This window comes from Marmota marmota, unplaced genomic scaffold (genome assembly GCF_001458135.2).
Source record: "Marmota marmota marmota unplaced genomic scaffold, marMar, whole genome shotgun sequence".
NCBI lineage: Eukaryota > Metazoa > Chordata > Mammalia > Rodentia > Sciuridae > Marmota > Marmota marmota.
Window position 1 is genome coordinate 3,176,824 of NW_026000037.1, and position 25,835 is coordinate 3,202,658.

Consider the following 25,835-nt stretch of genomic DNA (forward strand, 5'->3'; position numbering starts at 1 on the left):
GGGGAGGGGAGGGGGGATAGTAGAGGATAGGAAAGGTAGCAGAACACAGCAGACACTAGTATGGCAATATGTAAATCAATGGATGTGTAATTGATGTGATTCTGCAATCTGTATATAGGCTAAAAATGGGAGTTCATAACCCACTTGAAGCAAAGTGTGAAATATGATATATCAAGAACTATGTAATGTTTTGAACAACCAACAATAAAAAAAAAAGAGAGAGAGAGCGAGAGAGAGAATTTTTTTTAATATTTTTATTTTTTAGTTCTCGGCGGACACAACATCTTTGTTTGTATGTGGTGCTGAGGATCGAACCCGGGCCGCACGCATGCCAGGCGAGCGCTACAGCTTGAGCCACATCCCCAGCCTGAAAAAAGAAACTTGTTAATGGACGTCTTCTTCCCAGTTGGTACCTGGAGGTTCCAATGCTCTTAGATGAGCTCATTTCCATGGAAGGTGCCATCTGCTCCTAGTAGCACACTGAGTCACAACCCTTTGTTTCTGTCTTCTAGGACAGGACCAGCCATCGGCTCTGGTGAGCGCACTAACCTCCTTGGAGAGCTCCTGGCTCTGGGCACAGAGCCCTTCACATGTAGGACCTGCCCAGCTGTCTGCTCTCCTGCTCCAATGTTCACCCTTCTTCTCCACTCCCTGGAGCTCAGCCCAGGTTTCACTTACCAGGCAGGTCTTTGCGATACACTGCTCTAAAGCTACCAGGTAAGGATCTCAACATCTATACTGCTGGAACAGCCATCAGAGTCCATCACAACTGTAATTAACTAAGGAACCAAGGAAGAAGGAGCCACCTACATATCATTCACCATTCTATTTTTAGCTGTTAGCAAAGGACCCTTCAAAAAGTGAGGATCTATAAATACTTACTGACTGAATGAATGAACAAGCAGGTTTATTTTAGTGTTGATATCCAGAACAGTGCTCATTCATTCCAGTGTCACATCTTTAAAAGTAAACCCAACAGTTCATTGCTGGCTCACACTCAGCTCCAAGGAGCTGTTTTAGTTAATTTCATGTGTTAAACTGGCTGGGCCAGGGGGTGCTCAGGCACTGGTCAAACATTGCTCTGGGCATGTCAGTGAGGGTGGTTCTGAATCAGTGGACCAGTGAGCAGACTGCTCCCCTCCTGTGGGGGGGAGTTGAAGGCCTGACTAGAAGAGAGAGCTGATGTGGCCACCTGACTGCCTGAGATGGGATACCAGCCTTTCCTGTCTTCAGACTCAAAAAACTCAGTCCTTCTTGGGTTTAGAGAATGCCGACTTTCAGACTAACACTTCAACTACCAGCTCTGTGGATTCTCAGGCCTCTGAATTCAGATTGGAACTATCTGTTGGTTTTCCAGGTCTGTAGCCTGCTAATGACAGAAGCTGGAACTTCTAACCCTCCATAACTGTCAGCTAATTCCTTATAATAAATCTATTTGTTAGTGGTTTCTCAGGAGAACTCTAATATAGGACTTCCTATAAAATTTTTCCCTTACATTAGTTACTTTCTTAAATTCCTGACATACTTGGACTTTTTAATGCACACTCTGTATCTTGTACCCACAACGCATCCATTTTGCCTTGCTACCGTCTTTGCAGTGCTGCCCCCACTTCACTGTGTCCAAGGACTGAATATGGCCCACTGTGTGACTTTTGGGTTTGGGTTCTAGGAAGAAACAAACTAAACTGCTCTCCAGGGACCTGTTAAACCTACACAAAAACAAACAAAACAAAAAATGTGTCATCATTAGGAAAAGGGTACTTTCAAATATGGCAAAACCCAGTGTGGTCACTTCAGAGGAATAGTGGGGACTTTAGACTTCAGAGGTGCTCTAGAGAAACAACCCTGTACCGACCCGGTATTCCAATTCCGAGTGCAGGGGTCACACAGTTCCTTAGCTGCCATGCTCCTGGTGAGTACGTCAGCGTGTCACCACAAAAAGCTCAAAGGCAAAGCTCCCTCCACACACCACCTCACCGCCACTGGCTCTGGCCCACTGTAACGTCGAGGGAAGTGCACCTTCTGAGAAAAGTCTGGTTTTTTTAATATTCTTAATAGTTCTATTTCATGCCAGCAAGAGCATTTCCCCAAACCATGTATTTCCAACTAAAAAGTTAAAAATAATACATATGATAACTAAAACTTGAACAAAATGTGGCTCAGTGCAGCCCTGGCCTACCATGTGAGGCCCTGGGTTTGTTCTCTAACAACACAAAGTAAATGATTTAAAAAATTTTAAAAAGTTGGACAATACAAAAAAATCTAAAATAAAATATTTGCAGCTATTTGAAATAAACAGCATTACTTCTTTAAACACTTTCCAATTGAAGGTCACGGTTTACCCCAACTAACTGCCATAGGCTCCCAACACTTCCCCAGTCCTCGAAAGCTGTTAGGTCCACTATTTTTGTTCAAATAATAGGACCAGAGAACTCATTTTCAATCGGAGGCAAAGTTATATTTCATTAAATTCATTGATCTGTGAGAGAAAATGTGAAAGCAATAAAGAAACAAGGATAGAAAGAATTCACTGAAGACCACACACCCTAAGCAAATGTGTGTCTCCAGCATTTTTTCTGAGATAAACTCTTCAATCATGTTTGTTATTAAATAGCACCAACATGCACTGACTCAACACAAGGCATCTCTTTGTTATGGACTTGGGAGAACACGGTGTAGGAATGCGAGGAGGAGCAACCAGACAGGACTCAGACAAGAGGACAAGCCAGGTGGAAAGGAGCAGAGAAAGGTTCTGGGACTCACACTCTGAACAGGAAAGCAACTCTCCCACTGCACTGCACTTGGGACTCAGACGTCCTCAAGTTTCCTGCACGCACACACGCACGCACGCACGCACGCACGCACGCACTGTGCTTTCCAGTGATTCTAAAAGTGAGAAGAATACTTAAATCTTTAACTCCCTGAATGCTAAAATTCCAGTTATTTCCCTGGCCTATGAGCAATGCAATATTGCTGCAATAATCATGGAATGTTACTAAAACACGGTTTTTAGGAGCGATTTCTCATTCTGCTCTAAATATACAAAGATTTTGCTTTGTCATGCAATTGTTTACCCCTTCCTAAGTCTCCTAAATAGTGCAGTAAGAAGGAAAAATAGTTTTTCTCTGAAAAACTGTGTGCATCTGGTGAAATAAAATGGGGGCAGAAGAGAAAATTTTGAATACAATAATAGCAAACCAAAATTACTGATCTACTTGAAAGCAGTGTATTAATTCAAGCTGCTCTACTTCTAAAAGTGGATAAAGAACCAAAATTCTCAAATAATAAACACAGGGAATCATATGTGAACCCTGAAAAGTATGTCTAAGGAGTGATATAACTGGTAGCTGTTTTTAATCAGTGGCTTTCTCCTTGGATGTGATGGTTATAGGGATGTAAGGCATTTGTCTCATAAATCAAATAAATGTGGTGTAAATGCTAATTCATTTTCTCCTTCAAACACACCTAAAAATTGAACATAAATAACCATCTAGCTATGGTCCAAATGTCTGCATTCCTCCCAAGATTCACAGATTAAATCCTAGCCTCCAACGTGTCAGGGGTGGCCTCTAGGCAGTGAGTGGGTAGAGGGGCAGAGCCCTCAGGAATGGGATATTAGTGCCCTTGTAAAGGAGATCTCAGAAGCTAGCTCATCCTTTTGCTACCTTGTAAAGACAGAGCAAGAAGGTGTCAGCAATGATCTTCTGTGATTTATCAGAATGTGCCTTCAATACACAAAGACTGCTGTTGCAGGTTTCATCTTGTTGCTGCATGATGCATGCTAGCTACTGCAAAGTCACCAAGGTGCACCTACCCAAAGTACCCTCAGATAAGACACTGTTTAAAGTATCTATACTTTTTTCTACATTCATTATCAATTACCTTGATTTTAAGAAGTTTTAAAAATTAGATAACACTTAGGCTATGTTTTGGATAAATGTCCCATAAAGGCCCATGTGATAAAGGTCAGGTCCCCAACTTGTTGTTACTGGGAAGTAACAGAACCTATAAAAGGTGGGACCTACTTGGAGGTCTTCAGGTCACGAAGGGGGCCTTTGAAGGAAACAGTGGGACCCTTGCCCCTTCCTCATCCTCTTTCACCTCCAGGCCATGCGGAGAGTACTTCTACTTTGCCACCAGTCCCACCCGAGGCCTAAAGGCAATGGGTTCACCTCATCAGGGACTGGAGCCTCTAAAACTGTGAGCTAAAGTAAATCTTTTCAAAGTTGATTAGCTCAGACATTTGTTATAGTGACAGTTGACTGACACCAAGTAGCATTACCAGATTATCTATTTTGAATATTGGAGCCTGAAATGTCATTACCATCTGGTGAAATTTAGCATCAAAACAGTATAAATCTAGGGGCTGTGCAGGTGGCTCAGTGGCAGAGTACTTGCCCAGAGCATGAGGTTCGCTTGCTCTAAAGAGCAGTTCTGAGCACTGAGCACTTTCTGAAATCATTGAGAGTGCATGCTGACCATCTCTTCATTAACAAATTGTTAAATTCTCTAAAAAACCCAGACTTTAAAAATTAAGTTCCTACAGAAGATGAGAGTAAAGCAGAAAAATTAAAGTACTAGTAATTTTTAATCAATATATCATGTATTCCCTTGGAAAACAAACTTAGATTCTATCTTCTTTTCTTAGAAACAAAATTAACCCAATCATTATCTAAAGCATGTGGAAAAAGAAGAAGAAAAAGAAGTATCATTAGTACTTTCAACCAGTTTGGGATGGAATATTACCTATTAGTTTAAAAGAAAAACCAAAAGAACCTAGTAAATTACTTGAAAATTAAAATCAGGAAAAAGTTTGCCCAAAATGTGGGATAATATGTGTCCCTGGATTTTTGCCTAGTGACTATAATATTTTCACATTTTTATGAACTGTCTAGCCCTTGCTAAAACATAGCCCAGAGATATGGAACATGAAAACAAAAAGAAAAATATAACCAAAGAGAAGAAGCATTTTAAAGAGTCAGCAACAGAGAAGCCACATTGTTTGAGCCTTGCTTGCCCCAGAGCGTGCGGTGGCAGCCTGGGTGCTTCTGGTGGGAGTGAAGGGACTAGGAGTCCCCCGCCTCCAGCACCAGGACTCACTGTCTGAAACCAGAGCTGGGACAGGGGCTGGGCCAATACAACAATAAAAGAAAGATGAAATTAAAAACGTGGGGGAGTATGCTCACTGGAGCACACAGAGCTAGCCACAGTGAGACAGCAACTGACCACTTCAAGTCAATATTGAATCTAAAAAGTCAGCAGCTTGCAGGAGGAACTTCTTCCATTTGCAGCCCTCACAGTCGGTCACACTGGGGACAGAATGGTAAGGTGATCAATAAACCCTGGAGTAAGAATAACAGAGTTCCAAAGAGGGGGGAATAAAACTCAGCACTCAGCAAGAAGGCAGCAAACCCAGAAGTGGAGTGTGTACTCGCGTCTAAGCTGAAGTAACTCACCAAACTGCTAAGGGCTTAAAAAAATGCACTTGTATTGTTCAGAGAAATAAGGGCAGGGGCAAAATTGACTTTTTTCTTTTTTTCCTTTTTGAGTTTGGCTACTTTCTTTTTTTTTTTTTTAATTGGTTGTTCAAAACATTACAAAGCTCTTGACATATCATATTTCATACATTTGATTCAAGTGGGTTATGAACTCCCATTTTTACCCCGTATACAGATAGCAGAATCACATCAGTTACACATCCACGTTTTTACATATTGCCATACTAGTGACTGTTGTATTCTGGAGGGAAGGGGGGACAGTAGAGGATAGGAGAGATAGCAAAATTGACTTTTTATAAAGGAAATAACTTAATAAGCAAAGGCATAAATCCAGTAACACAAGAAAAGTCAAGGGCCTTCTGCAGGATGAAGCGCAGTAGGCCCCAGCACCAACCTCCCCTGTAGCAACTGGCAACTGAGAGAGAAAAATGACAACTGTATTTTTACAGACACGAGGGGGCTGCTAAAGCAAGAAAATGAGATGAATTGGAACTCCAGAGCAGGAGCTCTTTCAAAGTGAGGAACAAAGTGACTGCTGATTTCTTCTCAGGGGTCATTTGTTGATTTGGGGACACAGGCTAATTCTACAGGTGCAGACTAAGAATTGGGACTGGGCTGCCTTAAGGGACTCTACCAAGGGAGCAAAGCCAGCAAGGTTTGCATGAGTCAGTCTGTCCCTTTTAAGGAGCAGAGTGCATGTGTGATGGGTCCTGAACACAAGGTTCATTTTCTCTAAGGGACTTTGCTAAACTGTGGGCTGTGCTTAGAAGCCTGAGAGACCAGACCAGGTGTGTCTAAAGCCACCTTGAGGGCTCCACTGGTGGCATGTGAGAGAAGAATTCTGCTAAGCCAGAATCTTGCTTTAAACACAACTCTCTAGGATGTGTAAGGAATCGAGGCCAAAAGCACCACACATTAACATCTCCCAGGGAAGTGAATTAGCAAGTCATCAGAGCTGAGCAGAGATGAGCAGACCAACCATGCCAAGCACAGACAGGAAGCAGAGGCCTTCCCAAGATCAGCAAGGACCCCAGCCCAGCTTGCTCTCACCTGCACCAGTTCCTCACCAGCCTGGCCAAGCAGGGAAGGGGAAAGCCTTCTCTGCCACCATGATCATCTATCACCATCTGACATACAATTAAAAAATTGTTAGATAGGAAAAGGCAAACAATAGGAGATTAGTAATCTATAGAAAAAAGATAATTAATATAGGCTGAGAAATTACCCAGAGGTTAAAAATAACTGTGATTAAAATACTGGAGAAAATAGATGTATATAAATGGGTGAAAGATGGATAATTCCAACAACAAATGGAAGCTATAAAAATCAGCAATGAAAATTCCATAAGAGAACTAAAACACATAATTATTAGATATTAGGGATTCTGGATGCATTCACTACTATCCTGATTACAACACAGACAGAACAGAAATTCACAACACACAGAACCTGACCATAAAGCAAAAGCTGGTGGCCTAGTGGGAAAATGAAAATTCAATACACACTACTACAAGACCATAAATGGACAGAGTTCCAAGGGCAGTTGGAGGCATGTCGCAGTTTGGAAGATGAAAACGCCCACCCCACGGCCCAGCACCTGGCCCCCAGCAAGCGGGCTGCAGCACCTCTCCCTCCTTTACTCCTAGTACAGGTTCAAAAGGATGCTTGAGAATGTTCTCAGCAGCACAGCACTGCTTCATGAAGTAAGACAGCTGCGCACATTTCCAAATGAGTCACAACAAGACAACAGAGAACTGAATGGTGGCTCACAGAATAGAATTCTGCTCATGCACTAGTGAATGTGAATCATTAGCCCCATGCAACAGGACACACCTAAAGGGCAGTGTTACACAGAGGTGCTGCAGGATGACACCAGGGGTGCGTCACCATCCACACACAAAGGCAGTTTGCTAAGTGTAAGCTGGATAGGCCTGGGGGACCCTAGGCCTCAGATCATTTCAGAAAAGTCACTCTCTCCCAAGGTCGAGGTGGGGTTTTCCAGAGGCCAATGTAGAAGCAGAGCTGGAAATGCAGCTGTCCTTTAAGTCCAATATTTAAAACCATTTGCAAAGAATGAAAAAGCCACTCTTTTAAGTGCTGGTTTTGGTTTTTCATTCCCTCTTATTTCTGGCTTGGATAATATAGGTATTCTTTCATCAAAATTTTATTTATGTTTGCATGTATAGTTTTATTATTATCATTACATTAAAACATTATACAAAATTATCAATTTAAGTTTCAAATACAGTTAATGCTGATAGATATAACCTACATAAAAAAAACAGCTCTTTGGATCCTCAATAAATTTTGAGTTTAAAGGGTATCTAGAATGAAGGTGCTTGAAAAGCATGGCTACAGAACAAACCCTGACCAGCCGATCTGCACACCTCCTCTGTGCTCAAGCCATGGGGGTTGAAGAGCAGATTCACAGGGTGCTCACCTATGGCTGGCCGGATTTAGGAGGGACACACAGGGTTCCTAAAAGTGTAGATTATTTTCTTTAAAACAAAATCAAATACAGATTTGAAGCAAATATGGCAAAAAGTGTATTGCTGCCGCAGTCCGGCTGCAGCAAAGTAGCCATGGCTCTCAGCATATTGCTTTTCTACCTATTTCACTATATAACTGAACACTTGCGGGTAGGCAATCTATCACTTGCCCCACAAATTCCTTTCTCCAACTGTATATTTCCTTTGGTGCCACTAATTTTCCCTGTGAATCCCACTAGGTCCACTGGGTGACATCTATTTCTCTCAGCAACTTCACACACACTGACTAAGAATAGACCTATAAAGTTTTTCCCCCTTTTCCAAATGAATTATGAATTTTTTTTACTGATAATCTTTCAGAAATAGGAACCCCACAGATGAAATTATAGATTTATGGAGAGGTAAAAGGGACCTCAGAGACTCCATCACATGACATAATCTGATGCAATGTCCTTAAAAAAAAAGAGTCAATAAAAGGGAATGTCAACAGTATTTGAAAAGATAGAAATAAAATAATCAAAAGTACTGGTTTAAAACAGATCCTTTTCATCTATAACTATCTTTCATGTATATTTAAATTTCTCTACACATAGACACACACACACACACACACACACACAAAACAAAAAACAAACAAAAAAAAACCCCACAGATGAAAAAGGCTGACATGGTTAAAGCAATACAACTTACCAACTGACCAAAATGACAATGTTTTAAATTAAAATAAGTAGCTATCCATTAATGCAAGCAATAGTTACTGAGTCCCTAAGGCTAAGAACACAAGGAGGATAAAATGGGCATTCACTCTGTTCATTCCAAAAGGCAGGCAGGACGTCAAGGAAAGGAGAAGGCACACAGAAATACTCCAGATCATGACAGATATTAAAATTCAGAAAGAAGACGAAGTAGGGTGATGTGGTTTTGACTGGACAGGGAGACTCCACAGGGCTCAGTGGAGATGGAGAGGGCAGAGGCAGCCCTGAAGAGGGCACTCCAGCCATGACAGGCTGGCAGCCAGCCAGACACCTGCTGGCTGGACTCACCTCCTTCAGAAGGTAACAGGGTCGTGAGGGAGGAGCATGGAGCAGGGGCACAAGAGGGAGATGGCAAGCTGAAGGGCGGGCAGGGAGCCGACCAAGAGGAACTCGGGGGTTTCAGCAGGGCAGCAACATGACCTGAGGCTTGGACTGTCTGAAGACAGAGGGAGCCAGCATCAGGAAGGCCGGCGAGGAGGCCACTACTGTGGTCCTTCTGCCAAGAAACAGTGGCTGGGGAGCAACCATGGAGGGGAGGCAGGAGGAGGAGGACAAAGGAGCCCTGGGCTCAGGAAAGGGCTGCGTACAGCTTAGCAATCAACAACGATGCCCAGATTTTTAACAAAAAAATAATAACTTCCCCTTTGGAATATTATGTTCTCAGTCTGTGTTTTAGCTATTTTCTTACAACGGTACAGCAAAATACCAAAACTCAAAATAACAAGGATTTCTCCTTTGTTCTGTGTGTTTTGATCTGCTCTCTCCTGGACAAAAGGTGCAGACGGGTCTGTCCCTCCTCACCTCTGTCCTCACCCTGGACCATCTCCAAGTCCTGGGTAGGTTCTTGTGGAAATGATGGTAGAAACACAGGAGGACAAATCCCACTTTAAGCCTCTGTTTGACAGGTCACTTTTGCTAATATCCCACTGACCACAGTAAACCTCGGGGATGAGCCAAAATCACATGGCGGGAGATACCCACTTCTCCATGTGATGAAGACCATGGGTACTCAGAGGGACAAAGAACACAGGTAGTAACTCAGCCCAACACAGTGTCAGTGTGGTCAAATCAAGACATGGTGCACTAGAAAGGCAATGACATTTAGGATCTTTATGAGATTAGGATCACGGGATAGAGAAATTGGTTTGAAATTTAAAAGAAAATGATAAAGTCTGAAGACATCAATGAGATCAATAGAGACTAAAGATCACAACCAACCAGGGCACAGTTCAAAGAGATTTGTAAGAAAAGACCATAAGTATTCACTTATTTTAATTCATAAAATTAAGCAATTTTATTTCATAAAATTAAAAAATAGCAAAATCACTCAACAAAGTAAGAGGCTAAATAAACTTTTTAAAAGTTTCATAGTTCCACCAAGTATATAATACTCTTACTAAACATTAAAAAAAATAAGAATACGCTTACTTGTCCATATTGCTAAAAGCTTTACCACTGTTTGCTATGCTTAGAAAATATTTCTTAAAAGAATGAATGTGCTAAATATGCTCTGCTGAGGTCATAGAAACACGCTGTGCACCTGAGAGGAGGCAGAACTGAGTCATGAAGAGTTTTCAACGCTAAGCAGAGAAATTTGCATTGGTTATGCAGCTTACCACAGGCAAGAGGAAGGACCTGCAGAAGGCACTAGGCAACTGTGCCCAAAGGAATCCAACAGACCGACCAGGAACAGGTGAATACAAATTCTAAATTAGTAAAAGAACACAAGAACTCATCCAAGAAACAGGTGAAATATCTTAGACAAGAGTAATATAATAGGAGAGAGTCAAAGAAAATGCTAGAATCCAGCCTAGGGCAGTGCTTCTCAATCTCAAGGACACTAGGGTCCAGTTACAAGGCAGATTCTGAGTCAGGAACCAGAGATTCTGCCTCTTCATGGACCTCCAAGGTGGGGCCAGCACTGCTAACTTCAGATCACTTCTGAGTAGAAAGGACCCAGAGAATGGAGCCATTATGGAGAACTTACTGTGCATCAGCTTTCCCAGCACTCCAGACACTGCAGGAGCATCTCATCACACGTTCTCCCACCTTCATGGCGTGCACCAAACACGACTTGTGTATCCAGTTTTGATGTTCTGTTCAGTGTACCTCCTCCCACTTAACTAGGTGCCTTACTTGGTGCACCACTTTAGCCCTGATGCTTAACTTAGCATGCATCTGGCACATGGCCTGCACTGAGGATTTAAGAAATGAATGAACAGAAATACTGGTAAAGAAGCAGGTCTGAACACACCAGGGTGAGAAAGGGCAGCTGCGTGCAAAGAGACGCTACTGAGAACAGATAGAGGCTCTGGGTGCAGATCTGATGGCTGTATTAATGTAGACTTTGGAGCCATGAAAGAAAATAATGTAGGGGTACACACAAGGAAAGAACATCAAATGAAGTTCTCGGGGGTACTCTTGAGAGAACCTAGGGGAGGAGACAGCAAGGAATACAGTCAGCAGGAGGTTCTCAAAGGAAGAACACTCAAATAATGAAAAAAAAAAGTTTTAAAACACAGCCTCTGGGCTAAGGCAGATGGAGCACTGAGCAGAGCAACAGGCTAAGCCTCCTGCTGGAAATGGGAGATTCTAGGAGGTTCAGGAGGAGCAGGAGGCAGGGAGGAAGGGAGGAGACGGCACTCCCTGTTCACACCCAAGGCTATCTGCTGCCCATCTGAAGGAAGACGCAGCCTGGTGTGTTTGAAAATGCCTCCAAGAGCCAGGCTGACATACAGAAATAAATGAAATAAATGAAATGGTCTCTTATAAAGCAGGGACGGGGCTTGGCTCAGATCAGAGCATGCAGCACACGCCCCCTCCCCCACACAAACAGCAGCTGACCCACTTCAGGGGAGTAAGAATCCAATACTGTCAAAATTGACGTTTTTATTTTTTGTCCTAGGAACACACAAAAATCGGAATATGTGTGTGAAATTTCCTGAATTGGGCAGAGAATATATTGAATTTGTAGTGTACCACTGTATTCTCTCTGGCCTACACAAACAAGCAAAAAACCCGACTTATCCAAAGTGAATAAAAGTTCAAGACTGCAGAGCAGAACGGAGAGTGTGGCTGGCTTTGAGCAGACAAACATGCAAACAGGGCCGATATGTTGAGCCACCAAAGCACAGGTGGCCAAGGCAGAGGACAACAGGCTCAGCAAGTGGCCAAGAGCACCACAACAAAGCAGGATGCACTTCTCTGTGAGGCACAGGAACCCAACCCAGCATGGAGAGAAAGGGCTGGAGGAGGGGGTGGAGGCTTGGAATTAGTGGAAGTCCACCCTGAAGTCCACCCGACACAGCTCCAAGTCAAAAGCAAGAGGACCACAGTGGAAAATGGCCTCAGACTTGGAAAACTGTTTTTGAAAATACACTGATAGATTTGTTTTTTATTTTAAATTTGGACAATCCCAACACTTTTCAGTGATCTTTTCATCCGACAACATCTGAGCATGGACAGCGATGGCTATCTGAAATGGTACTAGGTATACGAGATGGATTACGGAAGCAGAATATTCTGTGGAGAAAACACTCCACAAGCGAGGGCAAGAAGGCAGCAGCCCTCCTGCTCTCAGCCCCTTTGTTGAGTGTGCCAAAACACTTGGAGCCAGTTGAGACAGGAGATAGCTATCTGGCCACTTAAAACTACCTGGACTGATGCCATATATTCGTACACGCTCAACAGCAGACAGCAGGTTAATAAATTAATCACCATACCAGCCTGGTCTGCAATTAAAACTGACCTAAATAATCAACTATCTCTGTTTTTGTTAGGTGGGTGGTGGTGACTTGGTGGTGACTTAGTGGCAACTTAGAACAAAGCAGCCCGTGCCGGAAAAGAACATCAATCAGGTGCCCGCGGAAACGCCTGTCAATCAGCCAGATCTCCTGACTAACTCCTGTCAATCAGCAGGACCCCCTGGCCAATCCTGGAGTTCAGCCAACTCCCCTGACCAACTCCAAGGGGGCAAGGGACCCTAGAAACACCTTTTCCTGTCCCAAGCCCTTCCCTTCCTGCTGTAAGCCCCATAAAAGTCCAGTCCCATCGAGCTTCCACGTGGTTTCTCCTCAGACCCTTCCCCTGTCCCCTCTGTGGGTCTGATGGAGTTCCGCCTGGGAGTGATATCTCAATAAAGCCTGTTGTTCGCAGCCTGCCCGCCTGATCTGACATCTTGGTGCCAAAACCGGGAAGGGATCTTTGGGCTTCTCCCTCAGGGGATTGAAGCCCATCCCTTCCCCCTTGAAATGAACCAGGAAATTTCTAAGCGGCTCTTTCCCTCTCCCTTCATTGGGCTGACAGGAGTGGGGTAAGTTCCTCCTTTCCCCTGACCTTCCAGACCCTTCCTTTCTGTCTGTCCGAGGGGTCTATCCGTAAGTCACGCGCGTGCCATAGGCCCTGCCAGTTCTGTTCAGGGCTCCGGGGACTGTGGAGACGTCCCAGTCCTCCTGAGAGCCCCCCGCCAACCAGGTTGGCCAACCACTGGGGCCCACGGAGGCTGCAGGGACGCCTCAACCTCTGCCCTGGCCCGTATCTGTCCGTAGGTGAGTGCAGACAGAATTTGGGATGCCTTCCGTCTGCTCCCACTCACCCCCGAGGGTGCTGGAAGGTCATGGGAAACACAGAGTCCTCTCCTTAGACCCCAAAGTCCTTTGGATGTCTGTATTCAAATTCTGCCAAGTTAGGGCTCATTCAAGAACCGCCTGGTATTTTACTGCACTGAGACAATGGGTCACAATGGCCCCCAGAAGGAACTGTTGATTTTAAACCCTCACTGAATTGGACAATTTCTGTTGCCGGACAGGGAAGTGGGAAACAACGCTCAGGCTTTTTGAGAATCACTCCCATCCTGCCCTGTGCTCTCCACCTTCTCTCTGTTCTTTGCTCCTGTCCTGTCTGCTCTCCCTCCCAGCGGTACTGCGTCCCCTCCCCATCCCTGCTGCAGCCACTGCCCGCGGCCCAGTCTGCGCTTCCAGTCTGCCTGGCCACCAGACACGTGCGCCCTTCCTCCCTCCCTCTCTGGCTCCCCACGCATGCCTCCCTTTGCCACCCTGGTTCTGACGAGCAGGCAGAATGGGTCCCACCTGGCTGCAGTGGGTGGGATCTGCGGATCCCTCCAGCCTCCTCCCCCACTCTGCTCACCTCTTCTACTGATGAGACCCTTCCCCCTCCACCTCCCCCACTCTCTTCTTCCTCTCCTGCTACCTTGATTTCTCCGCCCACCTCTTCCACTGATACCACCCTTCCCCCTCCACCCCTCTCCTCTTCCTCCTCTCCTACAGCCATGATCTCCTCCACCCACTCACCCGTCTCCCATCAGTGCCCACACCCAGTCCCACCCATCCCTCTTATCAGATTACCCACAGTTCCTTTGTCCTCTCAGGGAAGTAGCCGCTTCAAGATCTTTCCCAGATTGAAAAACCTCTTGGGTCCTTCTCTGCTGACTCTTCTGCTTGTATCAAGGAATCCCGACATCTCTCCCAGACCATGACCTTACCTGGCACACGACGTCTATGTTGTTCTGTCCTCTACTCTGACCCCACATGAGCGAGCCCGCATTCAGCAGGCTGCTGGAGATCATGCTGACCAAATTCGTTTAACAGATATGACTCTCCCCACAGGTGAAGCAGCTGTTCCCCTAACCGAACCTAACTGGGACTATCAAGATGGCCCACAAGGTCGCCGTCACTGTGCTCACATGGTCCAGTATCTTATAGCAGGCACGCCAGCAGTTCCTAATAAGGTAGTTAACTTTGATAAACTGAGGGAAATTACCCAGAATCCTGATGAAAATCCAGCCTTATTTCTCAACCGCCTTACAGAGGACCTAACCAAATACACTAAGCTGGACCTCGAGTCTCCCACCAGGGCTACAGTGTTAGCAACCCATTTCATTACTCAATCGGCTCATGATATTAGAAAAAGCTCAAATGAGCTGAGGAGGGCCCTCAGACCCCTATCTGAGATCTGGTGAAAATGGCCTTTGAAGCAGGCTCCATTGCAGAAAAAGGTCACGCCCAAACCCAGGCCTTGACAGCAGCCCTGAGGCCTACGTCTCCAGCAAAAGTTTCAGAGGGGGACCAGCATTCCTCTCCACCAGAGGCTTGCCTCAAATGTGGATTCGAAGGTCACTGGGCTGGCCAATGCCCAGACCCATGGCTTCCTCCCAGGCCATGCCCCACCTGTAAGCAGACAGGACATTGGAAGATCGACTGCCCCATGGCTGGCCCTTCCTTGGCGCCTCTACGCAGGGGTATGACCAGTCAGGCAGTCCCTTCTCCTGAACTTTTGGGGTTCACAGAAGACTGAAGAAGCCCAGACTCGAAGACCCCCATCACCCCCCCGAGCCCAGGGTAACGCTCCAGGCAGCGGGTAAGTCCATAACTTTATTTGTGGACATGGGGGCTACCTATTCTGTCTTGCCTGCCCATGCTAGGCCTCTGTTTCCTTCCCAGATCTCAGTTATGGGGATTGATGACAAACCCTCCTCCCCAAACTGAACTGCTAAGCTGGCCTGTGCCCTGGAGGGACACCCATTTACTCATTCATTTTTGGTCATTCCATCCTGTCAGTTCCTCTCCTAGGCAGAGATGTTCTCCAACTACTAGGAGCCACCCTCCAACTACACCCCAAAAACACTACCACCCACTTCCTTCTTCCTCTAATTCTTATCTTCTCTAATAACCTGACAGTACCTACTGTGCCACTGCCCCCTGACCTAGTCAATCCCCAGATCTGGGACATCTCCATGCCGTTCATAGCCTCCCACCACAAGCCAGTCCGTATCCAGCTGAAACCCCAAACTAAATTTCCTTCGTGTCCCCAATTTCCCATCTCCAAAACCCACAGGGAGGGACTTAAACCCATTATAGACCGGTTACTGGCCCAGGGACTCCAAATCCTTACTGACTTCCCCTGCAACACTCCCATATTTCTGGTGCGCAAACCCTCAGGAGCCTATCACTTAGTCCAGGATCTCTGCCTAATTAACGAGGCCGTTCGTTATTCCCATCCACCCGGTGGTTTCCAACCCTCATGCTTTTCTTTCTCATATCCCCCTTTGACCATTCACTTTACTGTCCTGGATCTTAAAGCTGCCTTCTTTACTGTGCTCCTCCATCCTGACTTCTTTGCCTTCACATGGGAAGACGCTACATCCTTTAGGTCTCAACAGCTGACATGGACAGGCCTACCCCAAGGCTTCAGGGACAGTCCCTACCTCTTTGGTCAGGCCTTGACACAGGATTTAACTGTTTGTGATTTGGGGATAGCACTCTCTTACAGTTGGATAGAAGCCTTCCCTACCTCCAGGGAAACTGCTGACACCGTCGCCTCCATTCTCATTGAGCAGATCATTTCCAGGTTTGGACTTCCCACCTCCATCCAGTCAGACAACGGTCTGGCCTTCACTTCTCAGGTTGCTCAACTAGTCTCCAAAGGCCTCAACATCACATGGAGGCTCCCCATCCCCCAACGACCCCATACAGTCATACTTCCATGCTGGGGCCCACCAAACTCAAGATTTCTCGCCAACCCTCTCCTTTTGTTACTAATCATTAATCTCTCTCAAGCTTCTATCCCAACCCACAGATGGCGCTTCTACATCCAAGCGACATGGCAACAGGATGGCACCACCCGCTCTCAGTTTATGGGCCAAGGCGATTGCCCTTTCACTGACTGTAATCGGGCCGTCACCCTTAATGTTACTGGATTCAACCAGGCCACCTCGTCCCACTTATGTTCAGCAATGCTGTGCTTCATAGCAGACCAAACTGAGAAATCTTGTAAGCGCTGGCCTGACACCTATGGCGGGTGCCCTTATAATTCATGCAAAAAACGCTTTCTAGATAAGCCTTGCTATGAGAATCGAGCATACACCAAATTGACTATTTGGGACCCATGGAACCCAAGATGGGCTTCTGGTGTTGATGGTAAATTTTATTCATGGGGTTTTGCCAGGCATCCCTCAGCCTCTATCAGAATCTGGAGAACTTATATACAAGTGCTCCCTCAAATTCACATAACCACCCAGGAGCAAGAGAGGGAACTCCAACACCAGCTGGATACAGTTGCCCATTCTGAAGCTGACCCTTTCTCATGGGTGGCCCTAATACATCAGGGCCTTCAGCTTCCTAATTTGTCCAAAGTGAATAACATTTCAGACTGTTTCCTCTGTGCAAGTTTGGATCTACTCCATTAACTGTGAGTCCCATTGATTTTCTGCTCAATACCTCAACTAGACCCCAAGGACCCCCTTCTCCAGCCTTTGAGGAAGTACCTCTTTTTCGTAACTCATCAGGGAACTTCTCTTGCTGCTACACTTCCTCAGGTTCTGCACCCTGTGACCAGATTGTTCGAATTTCTTCCTTAACCTTTGCTCCGCCTGGGTTCTTTTCCTGGTGCAATGGTACCCTGACAAAAAATCTAAGCATCAACATGCCGTTTGCTTTTTGTGTTCCTTCCACCTTGGTCCCCAATTAACTCTGTCCAGTGAGACAAATTAACATGGCTTGTCACCACCTCCCTTTCCAGGACAAGAAGGGCCGTCTTTCTACCAGTAGTAGTTGGCCTCTCCCTGGCTTCCTCCCGTGCTGGACTCGGGGCAGGAGGACTTGGTTATGCAGTAACCGCTACTCAGAAGCTTGAACAACAACTTCAGGAAGCAGTAGAGGCATCAGCCGCCTCTCTCGCTTCCCTACAAAGGCAAATAACATCTCTTGCCCAAGTCTCATTGCAGAACTGTCGAGCTCTAGATCTTTTGACGCAGATAAAGGAGGAACATGTCTGTTCCTGAAATAAGAATGCTGCTATTATATCAACGAAATTGGATTGGTCGAAGAGAATGTTGACACCCTCCGTCGTTTGGGTGAAAGGCTTAAACAGCAGCCATCAAATGACCCCTGGCCAGGCTGGCTAAACTCAACCCTCATTGCGTGGCTGACTCCCATTCTCACTCCTATATTAGTAATAGGACTTCTATTAATGATTGCTCCCTGCCTCCTCAGGTTCACTCGAAAGCGAGTGAGTGAAATTGCCAGAGTGACCTACAACCAGATGCTCCTACACCTCTACAGTCGCCTCCCCACCGAACCTACACCGGAGCCACTCCCCGCCACGATGCCCCTAAACAAGCAGGAAGTAGCTAGACCGAAATTCGCCGCCCTATATCACCAAAAAGGCTGGAATGTTAGGTCGGTGGTGGTGACTTGGTGGTGACTTAGTGGCAACTTAGAACAAAGCAGCCCGTGCCGGAAAAGAACATCAATCAGGTGCCCGCGGAAATGCCTGTCAATCAGCCAGATCTCCTGACTAACTCCTGTCAATCAGCAGGACCCCCTGGCCAATCCTGGAGTTTAGCCAACTCCCCTGACCAACTCCAAGGGGGCAAGGATCCTAGAAACACCTTTTCCTGTCCCAAGCCCTTCCCTTCCTGCTGTAAGCCCCATAAAAGTCCAGTCCCGTTGAGCTTCCACGCGGTTTCTCCTCAGACCCTTCCCCTGTCCCCTCTGTGGGTCTGATCAAGTTCTGCCCGGGAGTGATATCTCAATAAAGCCTGTTCAGCGGCCCTTTTAAATCTGCCTCCTTTGGTCGCAGCCTGCCCCGCCTGATCTGACAGTTTTCTCTTATGAAGAGCTTGGGCGTTCTTTCAGCTAGGCTGTGACAGTCTAGATGGGCAGCAGCATTGTGTGCTGCTCTCCCTCAGAGGACAGCTGGCATTATGGTATGTGAAGTGCCACACAAAGCACTAGGGTCAATATAAAAAATTCATCAGAAATGATGTCATAAAGAAGCATATGCCTAACAGAAGAGGTACGAGATACAACATATGCCTAACAGAAGAGGTACGAGGAGAACTCAAGGTAGAAGTCGAGAGAGAGTAAAGTGAAGAACCATCAATGCTACAGAAACAGATAAAAAGCTGGGAAAGCATAGTCCATCATTGAGGGACTCTTATTTGACACAACAACAAGTGTCAGGGTTGGTCTCCCAGTTCGCCATCTTGTCCTACCAAGCCACGCTGCCTTCCACCATGGACTCGAGTTTCCTGCTGAACTCTCAAAACCTAGACAACTGATCTTAAATTGTCATCACAGTTTCATTCTGTCTATGCTTCATCTGGGGTGCCCTGAAGACACTCTTCCTTCCTACTGCACAGGGCCACACAGGAAGCCATGCCACACACAGAAGACTCACTCCTGGTCCTGCAGATGTCGGCCTGAAATGAACACAGGCTCTGACATGACCAGGATGAGGGTCGGGAGTTCCAGCTCTGTGCCAGCCACGCTCCACAAAGACCCCAGGGTTCAAGGCCCGAGAGTAGGTTCACCCGGAGCTCCAACCAGTCCCAGCCTTCTGCCACCCTCCAGCCCCTCCCCAGGTACGGGATCCTGGAAGGCGTCTTGCAGTCCCAGGTCGCCAGGGAGCTGCACTCTAAGCCCACTCTAGACAAGGGCCGTCCAACAAGACACACAAGGGCCGTAACAGAAGCGGAAGGGGCAGGAATGGAAGAAGCCAGTCTAAGAACGTGATCGTTTCAACTTAGTTCCACTAATGACAGAACTGTAAAAATCATCAAACTCCAAAATCAGTTGAAAATACAATGAAAAAGCAACAACAGAAATTAATGTGTCTTATTTACCTCAGCTATTCTCAAATTCAAGCTCCATGAAGGCAGGACTCTGCCTACTCTGCTCACTGCTTGATCTCCCACAGAAATCAACCTAACACAGCTCGCCAGATTTAGTAGTAGATGCTTTTTTAGCCACTTACTTTTTCTTCAGGTTTTCTTTCTATTTTTCCCTATATTTTACTCTTAATACTAGGTGAAACACATAATATTGTATGCTGACTTCTTACATGCAATGATATGACTGTGTATTAACATTAAGTACCAACTTACTGAGTTCCATTTTCCTGAATAACAAAGAGAGGTAGAAGGAATTTCATATTAATCTAGTTCCATACTGTCATGTTCCCTTCTAACTTGGCACAGTATGTCATTTCTTAGATTTAGTTGTCATGAAATTTTTTTATGAACTGTTCTCAAAAACACACAGCGTTTGCTCTCAATATTTGCGGTTAGGAATTAATGATATTAGGGCTAGAGTTGTGGCTCAGTGGTAGAGCACGTGCCTAGCATGTATGAGGCCCTGGGTTCGATTCTCAGCATTGCATATAAATAAATAAAGGTCCATCAACAACTAAAAGAATATTTGGGCTGGGGCTCAGTGGTAGAGCACTCACCTAGCACATATGAGGGACTGGGTTTGATCCACAGCACCACAAAATGGTAAATAAATAAAATAAAAGTATTGTGTCCATCTACAACTAAAAAATATTTTTAAAAATAATAATTTTTTATTATTGATATTAAAAAAATTTCATGACAACTAAATCTGACATACTGTGCCAAGTCAGAAGGGAACATGACAGTATGGAACTAGATTAATATGAAATTCCTTCTACCTCTCTTTGTTATTCAGGAAAATGGAACTCAGTAATATCATTGCATGTAAGAAGTCAGCATACAATATTATGTGTTTCACCTAGTATTAAGAGTAAAATATTGGGAAAAATAGAACGAAAAACTGAAGAAAAATTAAGTGGTTAAAAAAAAGCATCTATACTAAATCACTTCTCTGAAAGTTCCCCAGCTTAGTGGATCTGAGAATAAGGGTTTTTTCTTTATCAATATCTCACTACTAATAAATTATTTCACATGACTATGTGGAACTATCAACATTATCAAATTTTAAATGTTAAGAAAATAACAATATAAAAGCTGGTTTTGGATTTTGTTTTTGTTTAAAGTAAAAAAAAAAGATTTTGCGTATCTTTGCTTATATTAATATTTCATCTCATCACATAGCTACTTCTATCTCCTTCAAAATACCACAACTCCTTGAAAACAATGGTCCTCTGTCCCACTGTCTGGCTGTTAAATTACAACTATACATGCCCTGATAGAATATGTTCCTATTAAAATTCCTTGAAGGACCTATTTAAGAAGTCAGTTGACTTAGACAATTTTCTGCTTCTGCAACAAAATACCAGAGAATGGGGAATTTATAAACAAGAGAGGTTTTTTCAGTCCTCCATTCTGGGGGGTGAGAAATCCAGGATGGAGGGGCAGCATCCGGTGAGGGATTTCTTACTGGTTAATGTGGTAAAAGGGCAAGCAAGTGTAGACACAGGAAATATAGGATGGAAAGACAATGTGATTAGCACCCACTATCAAGAATAGCACCTACTGTCAATCAAAAAAAAAAATTCTGGTGCGGTTTTCACACACAGCTCTAAATTCTTCTTCCCTTCGATTAGATACTAACTGTAAATTACACAAGAAAAAGAAAATATGAGGAACAACTGAGTAAGAGAAAAATTTCTTTTAGAAAAATCAATGATACTATAGTGAGAGGTATGCTTAAGTATTAGAACATCAAAAATATATAGTTATCAGGATTTTAAACATTTAGGTGTTAGAAATTTATATATGCATTCCAATAAAATACAAAATTATATAATTGTAATTAATTAGGGTCTTCTTGAATTCTTTGAAAGTAATTGTTTCAGGTGTCACCCAAATAGTTTATGAACTTACTGATGACAAAGAGATTAAAACTCAGGTCTCCACTATTGATGGTTATCTTGAGAAAAAGTAATAAAAGATGTTTCTGTGTAGAGACCATAGTCTCCTGAAAGGGAAAGTTTCATTTTCAAGACTCCCTCACTGGCTCAATCACAGTGACTGCACAGTGGACCCGCTCCATCACACCTGCCATCTCCCGTCCGTGCCACAAGCATTAACTCAGACATCCTCATAGACTGGTGAATGATGTAACAGTTTTAAGCCTGATTCTGGTGACCAAAAGACGCACCCTGACTTCTACTGGACTGCACTAACAGATTAAAAGGCCAAGAGTCCTATACTTCTCAAAAGCAAACTCTGTGAGTTTAATAGCCCCTCCCAAGTTTAAGTTCTACACTATCATTCCTCACTCTTAGCCACACTGTGAACCAGCCCTCACTCTCCAAGTTCACTGCACACCAACTTCTACATCACTCCCTTTTCATCAAGTCCTTAAAATAAACCTATTATTAAAAATATGGAGAGAGATCCTTCAAATGCCACTTAACTAGCTAGGACAGTTTACTTCACTTTCCACCCCTCGGTTTCCTCATACGTAAACGGGGATGACCTCACAGAATATTATGAAGATGAAATGGTTTCATATTTATAAAACTCTTAGAACAATGACTAACATACTGTTTGCTATAATTACTAAATATTATCAATATGCCTTCAAACTTTATGGATTTCATGACTCTAGATTTGAGGAGACCATAAAAATAAGCATCTCCCTTTTCAGAGCTACTCAAAACTGTTCCAAGTCCTCCTGGAGACACACTCATACAAACCTCCAGTGCACAGTGTTCCATAATCCTTGGGGCACAAACCTTTACCTGCTAAAGCCTAGTTAATATGGGGAGAAAAAGGTGTGTGGCAAAATGAGTCACTCAAGTAGAAGGGAGGCAATAGCCAGCACACAATAACCAATTGCCACTTTCACAATGACCAAGGAAGTGACAGGCAAAAATCATATTTTCAAGAAATTATGTTTTCTTGAGCAAATTTTGAATCTGCAGCCACTTCAAAAAGCAACTTGCTTAGATCAGTCCACTCACCATGAACAAATGCTTAACTAAAATTAGGGGGAAAAATGTTCTCTGCACCACTCACTAAAAGAACTAAATAATCCCAAATTTTCACGATTTTATAAATATCACATAAATTTATAATTCAACTTCTCAATAAGTTAATATGGGAATAATCCCAAAACCACATTAGCAAATTTTCTTCAGACTCTCAATGCCTATGATGCCTTTTAAGGAGAAATTTTCATGTAAAAAATAATATGCTATAAACAAAAAGGTACTGACTGGCTTCTACACTGAGAGTTCTTCTACTTCAGCTCGTAGTATAGATAGTTCATCCTCCCTGAAAATGAGGCCTGGTTTCCAGGCAGCTAACTGTTCTTCTTTATCGTAAGAACAGACTCCCCTTACCACTGACAGTTACTGTTAGAAACGGAACATTCTGTTATTAAACAAGAACAGTTAAGACTTATTTTTAATCTATATACTGTGAAACACAAAGTTCTGTTTCTTCCCATACTAAAATAAACAGTTGTACTCACAACCACCGATTAAGCCCAACTGCACAGCACTAGAAAAAGTACCTCAAAAAAAAAAAAAAATAACTAGCTAAAAATCACTAATTGCACAGAAACCTAAACACTATGACATTATTTACTGTTACCTTTTGAATGCTTCTGCTGGGTTCCTCTCACATTCCCCAGGCTGTAACAGGCTTTGAACGGCTGGATCTCGTAGCTTGTCCTCATATCCTTGGAGTAGTCCACTGCGGCATATCTGGGCAACCAGACCTCTAACGAACCCTCCAACACACAAAGTATCAGAGTCCTGGGCTTTGCAGAAATGAAAAGCCAAAGCCTGGCGATGTAAACCTCTCTGCAAGCTTGTAGGTGAACTTGGCCATAAGAGTTCAGTACACAGGGCTGTCTTGCCACTACCAGGCCCTCCTACCAACAACACACCCCAGGCAGCTGCCTTTCCTGAGACAGCACCAGCATTATTCCCAGAATTCATCACAAGGGATGGTGTGTTGACAGCACTACTGCAGCAGCTGGTTTTCTCCTGGAGGCAATGCTGAAGCTTGTGGAAAACCCACTCCCTACAGTAAAACTGCTTCCCTTGCAGTAAACTCGTTTGGGCCATTTTGCAGACTTTTTCTTCCCAAGGATTAGTCATAATAGGTTTTCTATCTTCAACACTGGCTAGGAGCTAGGTACACCAATATAGTCTTTATATCCATTTGGACATAACTTGCATTTGAATGATAAAAGTAACCAGTTACAGAAAAATTCAACAGTCACAATTTATCAATACAATGTGCATGACTGTATTTGCTTCTATAGTCTTGATTAGCAGAGAATATATTAATTGTTGAACAGATGTAAAAACAACTGGTTCCAAAGCTTGCCAATAGTTTTTGTATATTTTGATGGATCATATAGCTCCATCNGCTTCCCTGGCGGCCCGTGCCCGGGCGTGCGCGGCCGCTGGGGACCCGCTGCCGCTCGGTGGGGTCGCCTTTCGGGGCGGGCGTCGGGGCTCCGCCTTTCCACGGGGGGCGGAGGACAGGGCGGTAGTGCGTTCTGGCGACCTGAGCTCTTGGTAGTCGCCGCCTCCCTCGGCCGCGAGCCTGCCTTTGTCCTGCGGGGCCGCGTCCCTCCCTCGCTGCGCGCCTCCGAGGCCACTGGGCTCGTTGCCCCGCGCGGGCCTGGTCGCCTCTCCGTCCACTGAATTGCGGGGATGCTTTCCCAGCTCAGACCTCCACGAGGGATGGGCAGAGGGGGACGCTGCCGGGCCGCCGCCGCCCGCCCGTTCGGGACGCTCCGCTGCAGCGCCGCCCGCCACCTCGCTGCGTGCAGGAGGCGCACGCTGTTCGCTCGCCCTGCGCCCGAGGTCTAGATCCCGGGTTTCTGCTGGGAAAATAGGTGTGTTGTCAACCGACGGAGTGGGAAACTAGTGCAGTTATTATTTTTATTGTTTTTGCTAAAATGAAAAGTTCTCCTATTTTCCGGTATGTTTCCCAAAATACCAAGCCAATCTCCCTGGTTTTAGGAATTTCAAAGTATAACAAGCATACATACGTAGAAACACAACCAAATAGACCTGCTTGTGCTTACTCTCCCATATTGCTTATTCATGGCATGAGGCTTAATTTTTAGCTTTAACTTATGTACCCTTAATTTGGTGGTTCTTTTAACAGAACACAACCAAAATGACAGTAAAGTTTAATTTTTGCATAATTAGATGAAAGTTGATTTTATGAAACTATAAATTATGATTTAAACAGCTTATTTTAATAGTTTTACTCGCACATTATAGTTGTACATAATGGGGGATTTGTTGTAACATATTCGTACATGAACACAATGTAACAATTTGGCCAGTAGCATTAACCAGTATTTGTCCTTTTTATGGCTTGCTCCCTCCCCCTGGTCCCTCCCCTCAACTGATATCTTATCTCAATTTATAGATTTACATGAGATTTCCCCCCCACACACGCACTTTTATTTTCCTTTTTCCTCTCTAGCTTTCACATATCTGAGAAAACATACCACCTTTGACTTTCTGAGTTTGGCTTATTTCACTTAACCTAAGTTCTCAAGTTCCATTCATTTTCTTATACATGCCATAATTTCATTTTTCTTCCCGGCTGAATAAAACTCCTTTGTGTATACATACCACATTTTCTTTATCCATTCATTCACTGATGGATGCCTTGGCTGGTTCCATGGTTTGGCAATTGTGAATTTAGCAGTTATAAACATGGGTATGCATCTGTAGCTGTAGTATGACTAATTCTTAAGGATAAATACTACGCAGTGGTTTAGCTGGGTCATATGGTGGTTCCATGCCAAGTCTTTCGAGGAACCTCCATACTAATTTTCCAAACTGGTTGTACTAATTTACAATCCCATCAACAGTATAAAAGTGTTCCTTTTTCTCCACCTCCTGTCCACCATTTATTATTGTTTTTATTCTTAATGGCTGATGTTCTAACTGGAGTAAAGTGAAATTTCAGTGTAGTTTTGCTTGCTTAAGCAGTTTTTAAAAATATATTATTTGTTCTAATTAGTTATACATGATAGCAGGATGCATTTTGGCACCTCATACGTAAATGGAGCAGTTTTAATCATGACTTAGTTTGCCATGCAACACTGATTGACTCCAGTTTCACAGTTGTCACTTTATATATGTTTACTGAAAATTTTAAATGAGAAATATGTATATCACATTTAAGCCACTTGCTAGTGTGATAATTAAAATAGTTCCTACCTGACGGGGAAATTCCAGAAACTTGGTTTGGTGGGCCTTTCTAATGATAACTATCCCCCAGCACGGAATACAGTTAATAGTAACATCAGCTACATCTAAGCAGTTAATAATCTTCAGCCCATCTAGAATTTTAATTTTTTACTTTAAATAAAATTTATTTC

General features: G+C 44.2%; 1 protein-coding gene across 2 annotated transcripts in view; it reads right to left on the reverse strand.

Moving 5' to 3' along the window:
* Positions 1–23,846, reverse strand: part of Ankrd50 (ankyrin repeat domain containing 50) — a 43,831-nt gene extending 19,985 nt beyond the window's left edge. For both annotated transcript variants that reach the window (XM_048812030.1, XM_015479022.2), the window contains exon 1: positions 23,066–23,846. In XM_048812030.1, the coding sequence (XP_048667987.1) occupies positions 23,066–23,577 (512 nt within the window). In that variant the 5' untranslated portion in view covers positions 23,578–23,846. The remainder of the gene's footprint in view (positions 1–23,065) is intronic.
* Between the last annotated feature and the right edge of the window lie 1,989 nt (positions 23,847–25,835).